At 45.5% G+C, this 15,902-nt stretch overlaps 1 protein-coding gene across 1 annotated transcript in view; it reads right to left on the minus strand.

Moving 5' to 3' along the window:
- Window positions 1-1,630: 1,630 nt before the first annotated feature.
- The window catches only part of CCNY (cyclin Y), a 126,220-nt gene continuing 111,948 nt past the window's right edge, over window positions 1,631-15,902 (minus strand). Inside the window, exons 5-10 of the mRNA XM_060160720.1 lie at window positions 15,395-15,430; window positions 12,128-12,185; window positions 11,916-12,035; window positions 6,614-6,780; window positions 3,531-3,693; window positions 1,631-2,870 (exon numbers count right to left, since the gene is read on the minus strand). Coding sequence (XP_060016703.1) covers window positions 2,754-2,870; window positions 3,531-3,693; window positions 6,614-6,780; window positions 11,916-12,035; window positions 12,128-12,185; window positions 15,395-15,430 — 661 coding nt within the window. The 3' untranslated portion in view covers window positions 1,631-2,753. The remainder of the gene's footprint in view (window positions 2,871-3,530; window positions 3,694-6,613; window positions 6,781-11,915; window positions 12,036-12,127; window positions 12,186-15,394; window positions 15,431-15,902) is intronic.

Raw genomic sequence — 15,902 nt, forward strand, 5'->3', positions numbered from 1 at the left:
CCTTGCCCTCCAATTTGGTTTTAAATCCCTGACTTCTTTCTCTTCTCCCAGTTTAAAAAGAAAAAAAAGCCAAAAAGGAAAAATTCATTGAGATACTTTCATTTGTTAAGTCAAATCTAAACTTAAAGTCAGTAAATTGTGTGGTTTTCTTCATCCTTCATTAATGATGAAAACTGTCCATTCAAAAACTACACTAAGACAATGTGTTCCTAAATAGCAATACAGCTTTAATTGTAGGGCATGAGTCACCTTGCAAACAAATTACATCACGATGATTTATCAATAGGTACTGTACTGGTTGTTGTCGGGTGTTTTTTTGGCAAACTTAGAACAAACCAGAGAACAAAATGTAAGTCTCCATCATCATGTAGAAAAATAAAACAAACCTAAAGTATCTACCTTCGTGTCAAGTGATTCACACTGCAAAAGTAAAACTGAAATCTACACTTACAGCAGAGTTTTAAAAATCCTTAGTGTAAGAAACATAACCAATTAATACAGATCAATGCTCATTTATATGGAAAATTTTCCTATACAGAGGTAGAGTCCAGTGCACAGGGCTAAAACAATATTCATAGTCTAAACAAGACTGAGTCAGGTTTTACGGAACCCACTTTCAGTTATCAGACTGTATGTACATACATACAATAAATAGACTATACAATTTTTTAAGTAGTTTAATAAACTCCATAAAATAATAGCAGATGCATTGAAATATTTACATAATTCAATTTTCAAATCTCTCTCATTCAAATAAAAGGGATAAAAATAAGATGTCTGCTTTAAAGGCAGCAGAACCTCTTTCCTGAAATGGATGTTGGGTAAAATACGATACTTTACATGGGAGGAACTAATTTGAGAGGTATTCGTATTCAGTTAAGAAAATATGTCCCTTTTTAAGCTATATAGATTAGGGAATATAAAATGATATTTTCTATATGTTTAGGTCTCTATTTCAAATTCTAAATCCAACTCTTACTTGACGAGAGAAGCTGATTCTGGAACCCATACAGAGTGTATCAACACAATTATAATGGAAAGATAATTAACTTTTCATATTCTGCTTGTTTGCTTTTGAAAGTTTAAGCCAGAAAGAATTTGACAGTATTTCTGGCCCAAACAGTTCCATTTACACATGATACAAATTTCACAGAACCTGACTAGTATTGGCTTGGTGTTCTTGGGATGCTGGGTGTTTCCGAGTCCCTCCCATTAAGCAAAGCATGTCTCATCTGGAGCAGGCATGTCCGGGGAGCAGGTGGATGAGTTTAGGGCACAGACTAATAACCTAAGATTCCAAAGTTTTCCAAGCTCACACAGGAGGAAGGTGAAACACAGATTTCTGCTGCCATTTGCCTCAAAGACCTGATGAAGGAGAAACTTAGAAACCTCTGTCATTTGTGTCCCAAGAAAATGTGCAAACCCCAAAGCATTGTATGCTTCACTGACCCAGATTCTTAAGACTGACGTGGTATTCTATCGTTAACCCTTTAATTTTACTTGCTGTAACAGATTTTTATCCAGCCCATAAGGAAATGAGGGATAGTCAGAAACGAAAAGAGGTGGTCACAATTAATAACGCATAAACCTTCACAGTTTAATTTTGTATAACTTCACTAAGCACCCACAATGAAAATGCAAGTTGAGTTTTTTATTCAATCATTCTGTGAAAAATACCTCAGTAAATAGGAACATTTTGCCCTTCAATGATCTTCCACGGGAATACCCACCCCCACCCCCGTTTTTTTAAATTTTAGATTTTTAAAAAATTTTATACAAATAGACTAACTTTGATTTAAAGTAAACATATAAAAATTGAGAGGAATATTGCTTGCACAATGGACGTGGAAGTAGAGGAGGGGGTGGGCAGGGGGAGGAAGGGCTCCCACGCGGGCCGCGGGGGAGCAGCCTCCACCAGGGCGTCAGGGCAGAGAGAAACCACCGCAGGACCAGAAGGCACAAGCACCCATGTGATCTAGAATGTTCCCGGGGGGAGGAGTCGGGGGAAAGGGCTACGTTTGGCTCAGCACTACAGTCAAGTTGATTCTGCCACTGTGGAGAAAACCGGCTAAAATAAAGGTGCACAGAAACGTGACAAGTGCTCCCCCTGGAGAGGAAGAAAGCTCAGAAGACAGCTCGCAGGAGTTGTGCAGAGAGAAACAGCCAGTACTATTTATTTGGATGTCTGTGCCATGGTGGGTACAAACTATATTCTCTGCTCTGTGGGACCAAAACAGAAGAAAACAAACAAAAATCCCCCCCCCCAAACCCCCGAGAAGCAGCAAGAAGGAAGGCAAGAAGTCTTACGGGACATACTGATCCAGGTGGGGCGGTGAACGCGGCGTGTGACTTGAATGCACATCCAACTTCGTCACCTACGCGGGGCTTTCCTGTCGGTTCCGGCTACTGACCGACGGTGGGGGGCTTAGGAAGTGGCCAAGCCGCTTTCCGTGCCTCTAGCCGACTTCCTTTCCCTTCCCTGCCTCCTCCAGGGTTAGAGTCTTTCCTCCACGAAGGAAGCGCTGTTCCGGGGCTGGGGAAGGCTGGACTGGATCCCACGGTACCGACTTCGCGTCCTCGGAGCCCTGCTGCGCGTGCGCGTGGCGCGGAGGCGCTCATCAAGGCAGCCTGGCGGAGCTATGAATTTTAAAAAAAGGAAGAGAGAAACAAAACCAAACCACCCCAAGACTGTCTTTTCTCGAACTAAAGGAGAAACTGAGGGATGGCACGGCCTCCAGCGGGGACGCCCACGGTTAGGAGATGATGGCCGGGGACCACCTCGGCAGAGTCAGATTGTCAGCACTCGCTGACCGCTTCCTCGTGGGTCTTCGCAGGTCCTTGTACTTATCCTCGCAGAGGCGGGAGATGGCCTGGGGGCAGAGGGGAGGTAATCAGGTCAGCCGGGAGCCAGCGCCCTCGCCCTGGCCGGCCCTCGGCACCGAGGACACTCGGGATGAAGGTGCAGAGGGCCTCTGCACCTCCTCTGAAGGAGGGCTCTAACCCGTGAGCCTCCTTGTCCCCACACTTTCAGCCGTCAAAGTCGGATGGGAAGAGCTGGGTGCACGTGCAAAGCTGAGCTACACACAAGTGTAAGACACAAGAGTCACACAGCTTATCAGTGATGGCCCAGAACCCAGGCCAAGACCACAGGGGCTGGCCCTGGCTCTAACTGGGCTGTGGAGAAAATACTTTGAAAAAATGAAAAATAAAAAGGCAGAATCAAACTTTTTCGGATTCCCAATCGGTAGGGTCATCTGGTAACTTTTTCCTTATAAAAGTGCATGCTGGGAACACTCTTTTTGTGGGTACATTTTTTAAAAAACGGGTTTTTAAAAAACTTCTTTGACTTAAAAAACAATCAGTGCACATTAAGTAAAAGCCGCCATTAATAAGGTTATTAAAAATATGAGGTTGTACAAATTAAATCCAGGGCACCTCGTCCTTATTTTACGACAAGCAGTATCAGGAACTGCCGTGAGCACACAGCTCAGTCGGCAGCAGTGCACCCGCCGGGCACCGACACCTCTTACCTCCAGCTTATGGGCCCTCTCCCTGCTAAGGGGCTCCAAGGGGAAGCTCAGGTTGTTGGCTTCCGCCAGAGAACGAAGATCAAAATAATACTTGGCATAAACACTGGAGGGCACGTTGATGTTGAACTGGAGCAATTCGAGGAACTGTCGCTCCAGCTCGTTCCTGCAGAGAAAGCCACAAACGCACAGCTCAGCCATTGTCCCCACCTGTGGCCTCCTGGGCAGGCTGCTGGACACAGCCAAGTCCACCTGGTCCAGTGACCGGAAGGATGAGTCCTGATTAACTGGGATGATCACCAGAAAGTGCTTAAGGGCGACCCTGACACTGAGACTGAGAACATCTGTGCACGCGCGCGCGCGCGCACACACACGGCAGGCTCTGGCCTCACCTTTCCGCGTGAGCCATTGGCTCAAACAGGGCAGAAGATGCAGTCGAGAGCTGTCAAGTGGAGTCCAGTGAGGGCGGACAGCAGCCTGGAGGACAGGCCTCCCCAAGACCCAGAGGACTGCCCTTCCCGGGAGGAGAGGTGAGGACGCGCTGACCGGCCTTCCTCCGGACCACGGGAGGAGGAGCGGTTCCCCAGCCCCAGTGCACACCCATCACCTGCAGGGCATGTGAGGTCCCCCTGCTGGGCCCACCCATCTGATCCGGCAGGTCTGGGTGGGCCCGAGAACGTGCATCTCTAACACTCCTGCGAGCTGCCGCTGCTGGTCCTGTCCGCCCCCTCAGAACTACTCAGCGACAGCCCCTGGTCCACAAGGGTGCCAACCAGCTGTATGAAGACGAACCAGGGCGGCCAGAATGCATCTGAAAACTTCCCTGTCATCAGGCCTACTTCTCGGTAGTTACTGCCGGGGGAGAAGCGTCCTCAGCGACAGGTCTGTCTGGGAGCACTGCTCCAGGGCCACCTCTCCAGGCAGCACCTCGGGATCACTTCTGTCCTTTATCACAGTCTCCCCTCCTTGTCTCCTCGGAGCCAGAAACCGTGACATCTGATGGTGCAGCCTGGCCCCAGCTCAGCACCTGACATGAGGTTGGTGCTCCATAATTCCTGTTACTGAAAGGAGCGCACCAAGCTCAGCCTGGGCGGAGGGATCCAGGGAAGGCTTCCGGGAAGTGAGAGCTGAACTGAGCCCCGGAAGCGACCAGCTCCCGGCGGGGAGGAGCCAGGTGGGGGAGGGCTGCTCCCGGGGGTGGGGGGCGGGGGGGCGGGGCGGGGCAGCTCGTCTGCTCCTGGCCAGGGGCCCCATCTAGCCATCCGAGCCCGTCTAGCGCTGCTATGACAACGGGGGCGGGAGCACTGAGGCGGCAGGGTGGCTGGTTCCCCGACGGAAGCTCCCAGGCAGATCAGAAGCGAGAAACCTCAGCAAGTCGTTATCGAAGGCCTGAGCGCCTCAGAGGGAGGAACCAAGACGTCGCATTCAGGTCATTTAATCGGAGGGACTGCTTCGATGCAGCTTCGAGAAAGGAGTAAAGCCCCAAATGTGTGTGTTGTGCTAAACTTTACACTTTTAATGACTTGTATTTATGGCTCCTTTCAGTGAGATTTAATAAGAGGTCATCCTGTGAAATACTGGAACCCAGGTAAAATCTTAAGTGTCAAAAATACGCTAAGGCAGAAGTGTTCTCCTGGGCAACCTGGGAGCTGCCTGTGGACAGACTGCCACCCGGTGGCTAAGAGGTGCCACTGCAGATCCCATTCTCCAGTGCCAGCAAGTTTTTAGTATAAATGTTAAGAGAACTAGTCAGCTAGCTATTCCTGCCCCAAATGGTATCTAGACACCACTGCCTCTTGTTGAGGGTATAACTAGGATTAAAGTCAAGAGGAATCTTGTTTTGAACAAGGTGGCAGTTTCCCAGGGTTCCTTAGGGAAAAAACAGCCTGAATACTGAGTGTTTTCTTGAACAGAATGTTTAAGTTTGGGGGGGAAATAAAGATTTTAGAGCTTCTGTGTTTTCCAACTAAGGCAAGATTTAGAAAATAAAAATAATTCCCCAAATCTGAATTTCCAAACGGCAGAAGTACATCCTCCAGGGACATCTGACAGCTTGTTATGTGATAAATCATCAAAAAACTAACAGTGATGCAGAGAAAACGGGCTTGATGGATTTACTGCCCCGAAGGGGATAATTATAAGGAAATAGTTCTGATGTAAAACTTTATAATAAATAAATTCAGGTCAATAAACAAAAAAAATGTAATCAAGAATTTTTAAAAATATGCTCATTTTATTTTTCTTGCTGTCAAAAACTTCATATTTGTCTTACTTTTTATGATAAAGAATGACATGTAGGAAGGAGTCATACAGGTATGCAGCAGGAAAAGGCTCTGGCAAAAGACCCAAAACACAAACAGGAGCTCCCAGGGCAGCACAAAAATGGGGTGCCCAGCGAACCAGCAACCGGAAGAGGGGGGGTAGGGTGGGGAGGAGCCTGCACTGGTCACTGGGTCCAGGGACCTGTATGTGGACTGGGACACAGTGGAACCTGCTCCAGCTGAGAGCTTCCTCAAGGAAGCCAAACAAGACGAGAAAAATATTAGCAAGAATCATGTCAGAAATGCCTGTAAACCATAAGGAACTGTAAGAAATTCATCTGATTGAGTGTTTCCAAAACAGCTCATTGCTCCTGGGAGGTTCTGACCCCACTTCTTGTACGCCCAGCCCCTGGGACCCCAGCCCCCGGGCCGCAGCTAAGTGTGAGCTCAGGATGGTGCCCTGAGAACACGCAGCCCGACCAGGACAGCACAGGGGGACCTCGAGGACACAACGCGCATTTTAAGCAACTGAACTTGCAAAACGTGACAAAAGCAGTGAAAGTCTTCTCTCTGAACAGAAACAGGTAACATTTTAGCCCATCTGCTGCCAGTCATCAGTCTGCAGTAGATACAGAGCTGGGATGAGCCCCACCGCAGACAGGGAGCAGGAAGGTAAAGGAAGGTTCGCCTAGAATAAGGCTTTCAGCAACTGTGTCCTTGCTCGGCCAGCCCACAACAGACGTGCAATCACATCCACTCATAACCACACTGAGCAGGTCCACAAAGGGGAGGGTTTCCTCTGCAGACACCCCCGCCCACACTCACATGTCCTCCACCGTGATGTCCTTCAGGATCTGGCAGTAGTCCACATTCCACACGGCCTGGTCGTCCCATACCTTGGAGGCCAGCAGGATGGCCCCCAGAACAATCCGCTTCCAGTTGGCCGGACAGATGTCAATCTCTGCATATGTTAGAAGCCTTTCGAGGTACACCTGGAAGACACGAGCACGCCGGCGCCCAGTGACCTACCTTGTTACTGCTCCACACCCGCCAACACACGCGAACCAACTCCCAGCTGTTCACTGCACTCCCCCAGCTCAGCTTTAAACAGGCGCTGACAGCCTGATCACATGTATTTTAAAAAGTCAAAGGGCTCAACGAGTCTGAGGCAAAATGGGCTGAGAGGCACACTCCGTAACTGGATGTGTGAATGAGGCCGGCCCTTAAGACTCCGGGGCAGGAAAGTGTTCTAGGAGCTGCGGGTTAATTTATCACTCTACCAACTATGACATCAACACACATTCAACAAACCACCGGGCTTCCCTGGTAGCGCAGTGGTTAAGAATCCGCCTGCCAATGCAGGGGACACGGGCTCGACCCCTGGTCCGGGAAGATCCCACATGCCGCGGAGCAACTAAGCCCGTGCGCCACAACTACTGAGCCTGCGCTCTAGAACCCGCGAGCCACAACTACTGAAGCCCGCGCTCCTAGAGCCCGTGCTCCGCAACAAGAAGCCACTACAATGAGAAGCCCGCGCACCACAACAAAGCGTAGCCCCTGCTCGCCGCAACTAGAGAAAGCCTGCATGCAGCAACGAAGACCCAACACAGCCAAAAAAAAAAAAAAGTTCCGTTTGAAAAAAACAAACAAAACAAAACAAAACAAAACCACCAATGTGCCAAGAAGGAGAACAAAGGATGTGAAAGGAAGAAACCTATTTTCTTCTATCTGTAGTTGTTTCTAAATTAAACTCTTTATTTTGAGGTAATTGTAGATTTACAGGCAGTGTTGATAAATGCATTTTTTTATTATTATGGTAAAATACACATAAGATTTACCACTTAATCATTTCTGTGGCATTAAGAACAGTCACAGTGTTGTGAAATCGCCACCATCTATCTCTATTTCCAGAACCTTTTCATCTTCCCAAATTGAAACTCTGTACCTATTACAACTCCCCACTTCCCCTCCCCTGGCCCCTGGCACCCACCTTTGTACTTTCCGCCTCCGTGACTGTGACTACTCTAGGTACCTTACATAGGTGGAATCGCAGTGTATTTGTCCTTTTGTGATTGGCTTCTTTCATTGAGCATAATGTTCCACATTGTAGCATGTGTCAACATGTCCTCCCTTTTCAAGGCTGAATAATGATCCATTTTATGTATGGACCACATTTTGTTTATCTATCATCCACTGACAGACATTTGAGTGGTTTCCTCTTTCGGTTACTGTGAATAATGTTGCTGTGAACACTGGTGTACAAGTATCTGTTCGAGTCTCTGCTTTTGATTCTGTCGGGTATACACCCAGAAGTGGAACTGCTGGATCATATCATAATCTATGTTTAATTTTTTGAAGAACCACCATACTATCTTCCACGGCAGCTGAACCATTTACATCCCCACCGGTAATGCACAACGGTTACAGTGTTTCCACATCCTTGCCAACACTTGTTGTTTTCTGTATTTTTTAATTACTGTCATCCTAATGGGTGTGAAGTATCTTATTTTTTTTTATATTTATGTATGTATGTATGTATGTATGCATGTATTTGCCTTCGCCGGGTCTTAGCTGCAGTACGTCAGAGCTTCGTTGCTGCGTGAGGGATCTTCAGTTGAGGCATGCAGGCTGAGTTGCGGCATGCAGGATCTAGTTCCCTGACCAGGGATCGAACCCAGACCTCCTGCATTGGGAGCATGGAGTCTTAACCACTGGACCACCAGGGAAGTCCCTGAAGTGATTGTTTTTAAATGAAGTAATTCCAGCTGAAGTTGTAAAATGAAACCATGTAATATAGGATTTATAAACTGCCATAATTTAGTTTGAAGACAAACATCAGAAATACCCACAAAGCCCACTGCTTAAGCTGGATCACAAGGTACGAATGCCTTTTAAAGTCCCCCTTCATAAAAATCTGTTTATTGGTATGTTTTACATTTTTCTGAACTGTGGAATGATTACTTCCATAGTTTTTACAAAGGTTGATGACTAATTCTTCTCATTCTACCAAGGAGAGAATCAAAAAGATGTATGATAGGGAATTCCCTGGTGGTCCAGTGGTTAGGACTCCACACTTTCACTGCCGAGGGCGCGGGTTCAATCCCTGGTCGGGGAACTAAGATCCCACAAGCTATGTGGTGCGGCCAAAAAATAAATAAAATAAAATATTTCTTAAAAAAAAAAAAACAAGCAGAAAACTGAAGCTGGACCTAACTCCAGATTTTTTAAAGCAATTGTTATGAACAGTCTTCATCCAGATCCGTAAGACTCTATTCCTTTATACAGACGAGCTATGTAAACCTCTCCAAGCTCCCCAACGAAACAGCTCCTCATTGACTCAGTACAGAAAGAAGGCGACTCAATTTTCTTCTTACTTTACCATAGTAGATAGATATTAACAGGTACACTAGATAATATTTAAGATAACATTTAGAAAAAAATAACGGGCATCTACCATGTCTGATATTCCACTAGGGCTAACTAGAGGAATCAGACATGAAAATACAGTCCATTACTGAGGGAAGGCAGTTGTTATGTTGGGAGATAAGGCATTCATAATAAGCGCCACTTAAACAGCATGTAATTTAGCAGAACTTGCCAGTAAAGCTATACTCAAGGGTCAGCTGCAATTTCTTTAGTAAATTCCCACTTGGGTGTTTTAATTCTCTGCCAAGTAAAATAACAGACAATTGATTCTTTCTCAACACCATTCCCTAGACCTGCTAACAGGACACTCTTGCTCAATTAAATTTGCAGATTTACTTTCATAAGAAGGACCATCCTTGGGAGTCTCTAGAAAATACAGGCCAGTGAGCACTTACTGAGCTACAAAGAGCATTCGGTTGACTGTACAAAATAAAACTGTTAAAGGCACGGGGGAGGAAGAAAATGCAAGCTCATGGAATCCAGGATATGTGACCAAACTTCCGACGATGCTGGAATTTTTCCATGGATTTTAAAGAGCAGCACTGGGTCCATTCATCTTAAGACTCTCGTACCCAGAGCTTAGCCAACTGGGACCTCAACAGCGCTTCCTATTTGCTAGTATTTGAAGGAGCACAAGAATGAGATATTTGGATTCGTCACTGGACACCATCTGAACAACAGCTTTTGACTTCCTTAGAAACCACTAACGTGACCTAAAAAGGGAGTCTTCGGGGTCAGAATGGATAGATTCCACAGGTCGCCTCAACATCAGAGCACCAGCCTCTGAGAGGCACTTTGGGGCTGCAGTCCAGGGGCTGAATGGCAGCCCTCATGGCCATGCAGCAATGGCTGGACCTGCCAGGCCACTCGAGGGGGACCCAGCTGGGCTGGCATGACTGGTGCTCCCTGATACAGCCAGGAGCAAGTGGCTGAAGGTCCTGGAAGCTCCTTGCACAGGCAGGCTGCAGTCTGGTTCCTTGTGTGCAGCAGTGCAGAGCTAACTGTGGGGCCCCCCGCCTCCCCCCGGGCATGCCGCCAAGAGAAGGCCCAGGAGAAAGGCCGAGAGAGATGCAGCTCTGCCAGCTCTAGACCGGACCTGTTGTGAACGGCTGCTTCTACCTCTAGAGACTGGAGAGAAGGGCAGGATCATCATTCATGGGGCTCGCTCAGAGCTCGCAGCTGTCTGCCCTCTGCCCACAGGCCCCAGGCTGACTCGGCCAACCAAGCAGGCCCCAGAGAATCGGTCTGCAGAGCTGGGCCTGCTGTGCGGGCCCCGAAGCTGCTCACCTTTAGGCTGTAGCCAGCAAGACCGCCATATATGTATGCTAATCCCCTGCTAAGCCACCAGCTGATGTCACAGGACAAGAGAAGATTTCAGCAGTTCCAGTGACTGACAAATACACATCACTCTCGTAGTACTCCCAAGACAAACTAGCCACCCCTCCCAGCCACCCTCGGAGACAGGGAAACACACTTTACATGTTCTCCATGTCTCTGCAGAAACTGTGTCCTCCACAGGACGCTAACCTTCTCCTTCATGCTAATAAATCCAAACTCTAAGGCACTACAGGGCACGGTCAGGTCACAGTTTTCTTAGGAATGGAAGGTAAAAAAAACCCCACCACATTCCATCTGCAGAAGCTTCAAAATGAATCTTTCATCATGGTGTGGATTTTAGTACTAATCTTATCCACGGTGTCATCTGATTTTCTCACCCTTCCCTCCCCTTTATCACAATCTCCTTTCATTAAAATATCAATCCTGCTGCCCAAGGTGTGTTTTGTTAAGGACGTGACATCCTTTGGAGGAACAAAGCTGAGCAATAAATATGCTTCCCAATCATGACCTAAGGACCTATCATCACTCCAGATCACCAGAGGAAGACTTGTTGAATGTCTGTTAACCTACCAGGCGGCAAGTTCCATGAGAGAAGAAATGAACAAACAGGTTACTGTCCAGTCATCCGAGAGTACAGGGCTCTTAGTGTGGCAGAGACACAAAGGGTCCTGTACACTTTCTGTCACACACCAATCTCTTCTCAGGAACTGCAGGGATGACTTTCTGGTCCCTCGGGGCAGCCCGTGCACTGGCAGAGCTTACTTCTTATCTGAGTTGCACACAATGTCAGTGACGAAAGGTCAGTGACAATGGGCTACACTGCCAAATCTATTTCCCAAATGAGATCTGACCTAAAGAGTCCGTCCCTAAGGTTTTCAGGGTCTAAGTAAGGTTACAGATTTTTATCTCAAGTCTTAAAGTGCAGATTTATGTCCATGCTGTCTCTGAGTATCTTACAGACACATATTTACATGAAAATCACAAAAGAGAAGGCAGCAACTACAGCAGTCCTTCCAATATATGAACTTATCACATCTGATCAATGGTATTAAACCTCTGCAGGGAACCAACACCACAAACCTGGACGTTAATGAGGCGGCGCTGGTCCTTCTCAGGCCCTCGGGCCCCGTGCTTCACTTACCTGCACGCAGCATTTTAGCTTTCCTGATTCTGAGTGCGATCTGACAATGGGCTTTAGGTGGGCACTGTGGAGCAGACCACACACGCACCCTCTTTTAGGAGATCCCGTCGCTACCCTCCCAGATAAAAGACAACCCTGAAGTGGTGCTGTGCTTCCCAGGTCCGTGACGGACATTCCTGCCTGCGCCCCACTCCACGACCGCGTCACCCTGTGGGCACTCACCAGGGTGACAATGGCACATTCCGCAGTCAGCTGAGCAGCACTGAACAGTGTCCGAACAAACCGGTAAATCTGCTTCTGCTCTGGGTTGTGTTTGTCATAATCTGGTGGCACTTCGCATTTCTGGGAAAGGAGAGATTCTCAATGACTGGCCGCCCAACAAGAATAACAGAGACACGACTGGACAACACCCTGAGACCCCGGGGGAGGGTTACCGAAAGAGGGTGAAGGTTCTCATCGAAAATATCCAAGAGCATCCTTCCATCTGGGTCCCTGGTTGGGGGGGCGGGCCGGGGGGAGAAATAACAGAAAACGGAGTTTACCTTCTGCAAGAATGAGTGCCAGTCAAAAGGAAACAAAAATATATTTTGATTCAGCTGTTATTTCAAGAAACAGAAGCAGTGCTGTTAAGAGATGCTACTGATTATTCATGAATTATAATTTGTTTTTCTTGGGGACAACACTTAATCATTTTTGAATAGTCCAAGAAATAAAGGTTATGAATCACATTTAGTTTAATTAAGTGAAAATCTAGATTTTCATTTCCTGAGTTTTCAAATGAACCAAATCTAAATTTTCAAATAAACCAAATCTAAATCTAAAGGCTGACAGATCTGTTTAAACCATCCTTACGTTGTGGTCGACAAGAAAGAAGTCTGAGGGTAACAATGAACACTCATAGTGTGTCCTGGAGATTAGTTTGAAAGTTTCACAGCATGCAACTTAACCACTTCGCTAATGAGGAGTTTCATGATTGTATATTGAAAAACAAGAGGGGACACGTAGAAAAGTGTAACTGGTTGTTACCAAGCCGGTAACTGCACAGACCCATTTAAAGTGGCAGCGTTCACCGTGAGCTCAGCGGGGCTGCTGGGCTCTGGGGGGGGTCGTCCACACTCCACTAGTGATGGCTCTACCTCCACCTGTTTTATGTCATTTGAGTTTTGTCTAAAATTTTTTATTTAAAAACCAAATTTGGAAACCACTGCTTTGGTTAACAGCACACAATTTTCCAACGTCAACTAGGCTTGCAAGTATCAGAAGGCTGCAGATCTGTCCCTGACACGCACGCCCCGTGGCAAACACTACAGTTTCTGTTCTATGAACTTACTGTCTGCATCAAAATAAAAGCGAAAGAAAGAGCTTGGCAGGACAGCTCAATTTTCATCCCTGTCTTTGCACAGTGGGAACTGTTTTTAAAGCTCTGGGCATTCATACCTGTGCTGCTTCTCACTAGCCTGCAGGACAGACAGCAAAGATTTAGATGAACCCGAATAAAAGCACGGCTCAAGCAGTCAGGACTGGAGAGTGGGGTGAAAACATAAAGTGCACCTGGCGCTGAGGAATCGTGATCCCCCTCGACTGCCAACCGCCTCTGCCAGGTACTCAAGGAGGAAGGTGAGGGACGCCCCCAACTCCTCTGGCTCTTCAGCCCTGTTCAGTTCTCCTGAGGAGTGAGAGCCCCTGAAACACCATTCAGCACTCTCGAGAAACTTTCACAAGTAATTTTAAAAATCAAAATGTAGGTTCAGAAATATAAATAAGGATTCAGAATTTAAGCTAAAATGACTCCTCTGAGAAGTGGATTTTGCTTTCACTTCCATTAAAAGCTATGAATCTCAGTACAGTCTCTATCAAAGCTAAGGGATCTATCACCAGCCCCTGAGGCTGGGTCAGTATGACTTATCAAAGAGGGAGTCTGCAGACACCTCTTCTCAAGACACTTTCAGGCTACAATCTGTAAATTAATCATGCTTGTTTCCACAGGCTGACTTTTCTGTTGGACTCTCTCCACTTCCTCTCGGCCCAATGTATCACCATTAACCCAGCAGAGCATATCATTTAAAGTCTCAGTGGTATATTGCTTGGGTTCAATTCCCAATTCCCCACTTTACTAGTTGTGTAATCTCAGGCAAATTATTTAAAAAATCACTCTATGCCTCAGTTTCTTTATCTGTAAAATGGAGATAATGTCAGAATCACCTCATGGAGCTGTTATAAAAAATTAAATGAGATAAGGCATGCAAAGAGCTGACCAGGGCGGTCAGAGTAAGCATTTAATGGAGTTGGGTCTTATTATTAATAGCTATGGCTACAGATTAGCTTTGAGGCCCATAGAGTCTAAGAACTGAGAAATCGGAGACGCTAATGCAAAACTGTTTTGAGAACACATCTGAGTTTCACCAATGGTATTACATTGCTAGTTAAGACCTAAGTGTTTAAAAAGTGTGAACTACTATCATAGAAATAAGCAGCAAGACGAATCTACACTGTCACTAAGTTATTCTGGTCAAGGTTCGAAGTTCCAGTATCCTACATTTTGTAAGTTCGTAAATCCAAACTTCTCAAGCACCATAATGAACCATGAATCACAGTTACACTACAGAGAAAGGTCATTACAGAGAATACCTTTCCAGGTATTTGCTTCCAATGGCTGTGTTTTCCCATAACCTGTCCATCACAAGCTCTGTCATCTACCCTCCACGTCACTGCTTGTCACAACTCTCCCTTGTCCCCTTCCTAAAATAGACTCCAGGGCTGTGGCCCCCACCACGGAGACCCACGCTAGCCAAAAGGTGACCTTGCTGGTTCCCGGAACTGTTACTACACTCATATAACACATGTAAATGTCACACCCATCAGTGGAAGAGGACTGCAGTGAGAGTGGCTTTGTTCTCATGAAAACGAAGAAGGATGCTTCATAAAGACCCAATAAAAGGAAATCACTAAAAACAAGTTTGCTGTAGATCAGGTGTGGTCAAAGCCTAAAAGATTCTACAGTCATTGTTTAGCAAATGTCACAAGTTTTCTCGCTATTGATTACAAAAACAAACCAAAAAACACACACAAAACAGGTGTGGCTTATAAAAGGACAGCACTTCAGTAATCAATGCCCCACGCTCAAAGCAGAAGCCTCAGTGCTGCATAAAACTGGCAAATGAGTGTACTTTTACATGTTTTATGTTGAATTAAAATGCTTAAGGTAAATGTTTAAATGATTCTTCTGTGAGTCCCTGTTTTAACTGACTTTTAAAATTAACTGAACTATCTCCAGACATCTATCAGAGAGAGAATTTCTACTACATTAAAATAGTTTATGACTAAATTTACAACAAAACTTTTTCTACTGAATTGAAACTATAAACTAGACATTTTTTCATGTTAAAGCTGCACACAGAAAATTGTTAAAATATTTTATAACAGACAGAATGTTTAAGCAAATTATACAGAAAATAAAGTCAAGAGGAGGCTGAACATTGTCAAGAAACTTTGTTTTGCTGGCTTCATTTCGTGTCCTCTGACTCAGAAGCAGTTCAGCATTTACCTAGGAAGTGTGGGTAAATTGTACTAACTTTAGAGATTCTATGAAAATGAAATAAGAATATAAAACTCAAAGGCTGAGGAACTAGAACGTAATAGGAAAAACATCACAGTAGATATGTGTGATGTTTTTAGCACAAAATTAATCAAAATCCACCTACCTGTTTTTGATGTGGTAATATATTGCGAGAGCTACACTGTAAAACAAAATGCAGAAGTTCAGTGTTTCATAAGCACATTCAAGATGTCATATATTATCTGGCATCAGTCTGACCATAAATATTTAAAATTTAAGTAAAAAATGACCCATCTGAACAGCCCCACTTAATTCACAATGCTGATTAAGAAAATGCATTCTTCAAAGTAAATCAATCAGGTACTTATTTTGAGCAATTATTAAATCTTTTCCAGAAACACCAAAACTTCAAGTGATATTCAGAAACAAATTTCTCTTTCTAGCTGAAACCTTAAGCTTTCTTCACTTTAAAATATAGGCACTATGTAAAAAATAGGTGGTGAAATTAAACACCTCTAGAAGTCTCCAACTCAGCACCTGCTGTTTTAGAAAATTAGTGGTTTCTTTATAACTACCATCAAAATGTGAATATTACCCACAGTGGTTTGCCATTTTTTCTTTTAAATCAATAACCTCTTGGAAATCTGCCTAAT

Source organism: Lagenorhynchus albirostris, chromosome 1 (genome assembly GCF_949774975.1).
Source record: "Lagenorhynchus albirostris chromosome 1, mLagAlb1.1, whole genome shotgun sequence".
Taxonomy (NCBI): Eukaryota; Metazoa; Chordata; class Mammalia; order Artiodactyla; family Delphinidae; genus Lagenorhynchus; species Lagenorhynchus albirostris.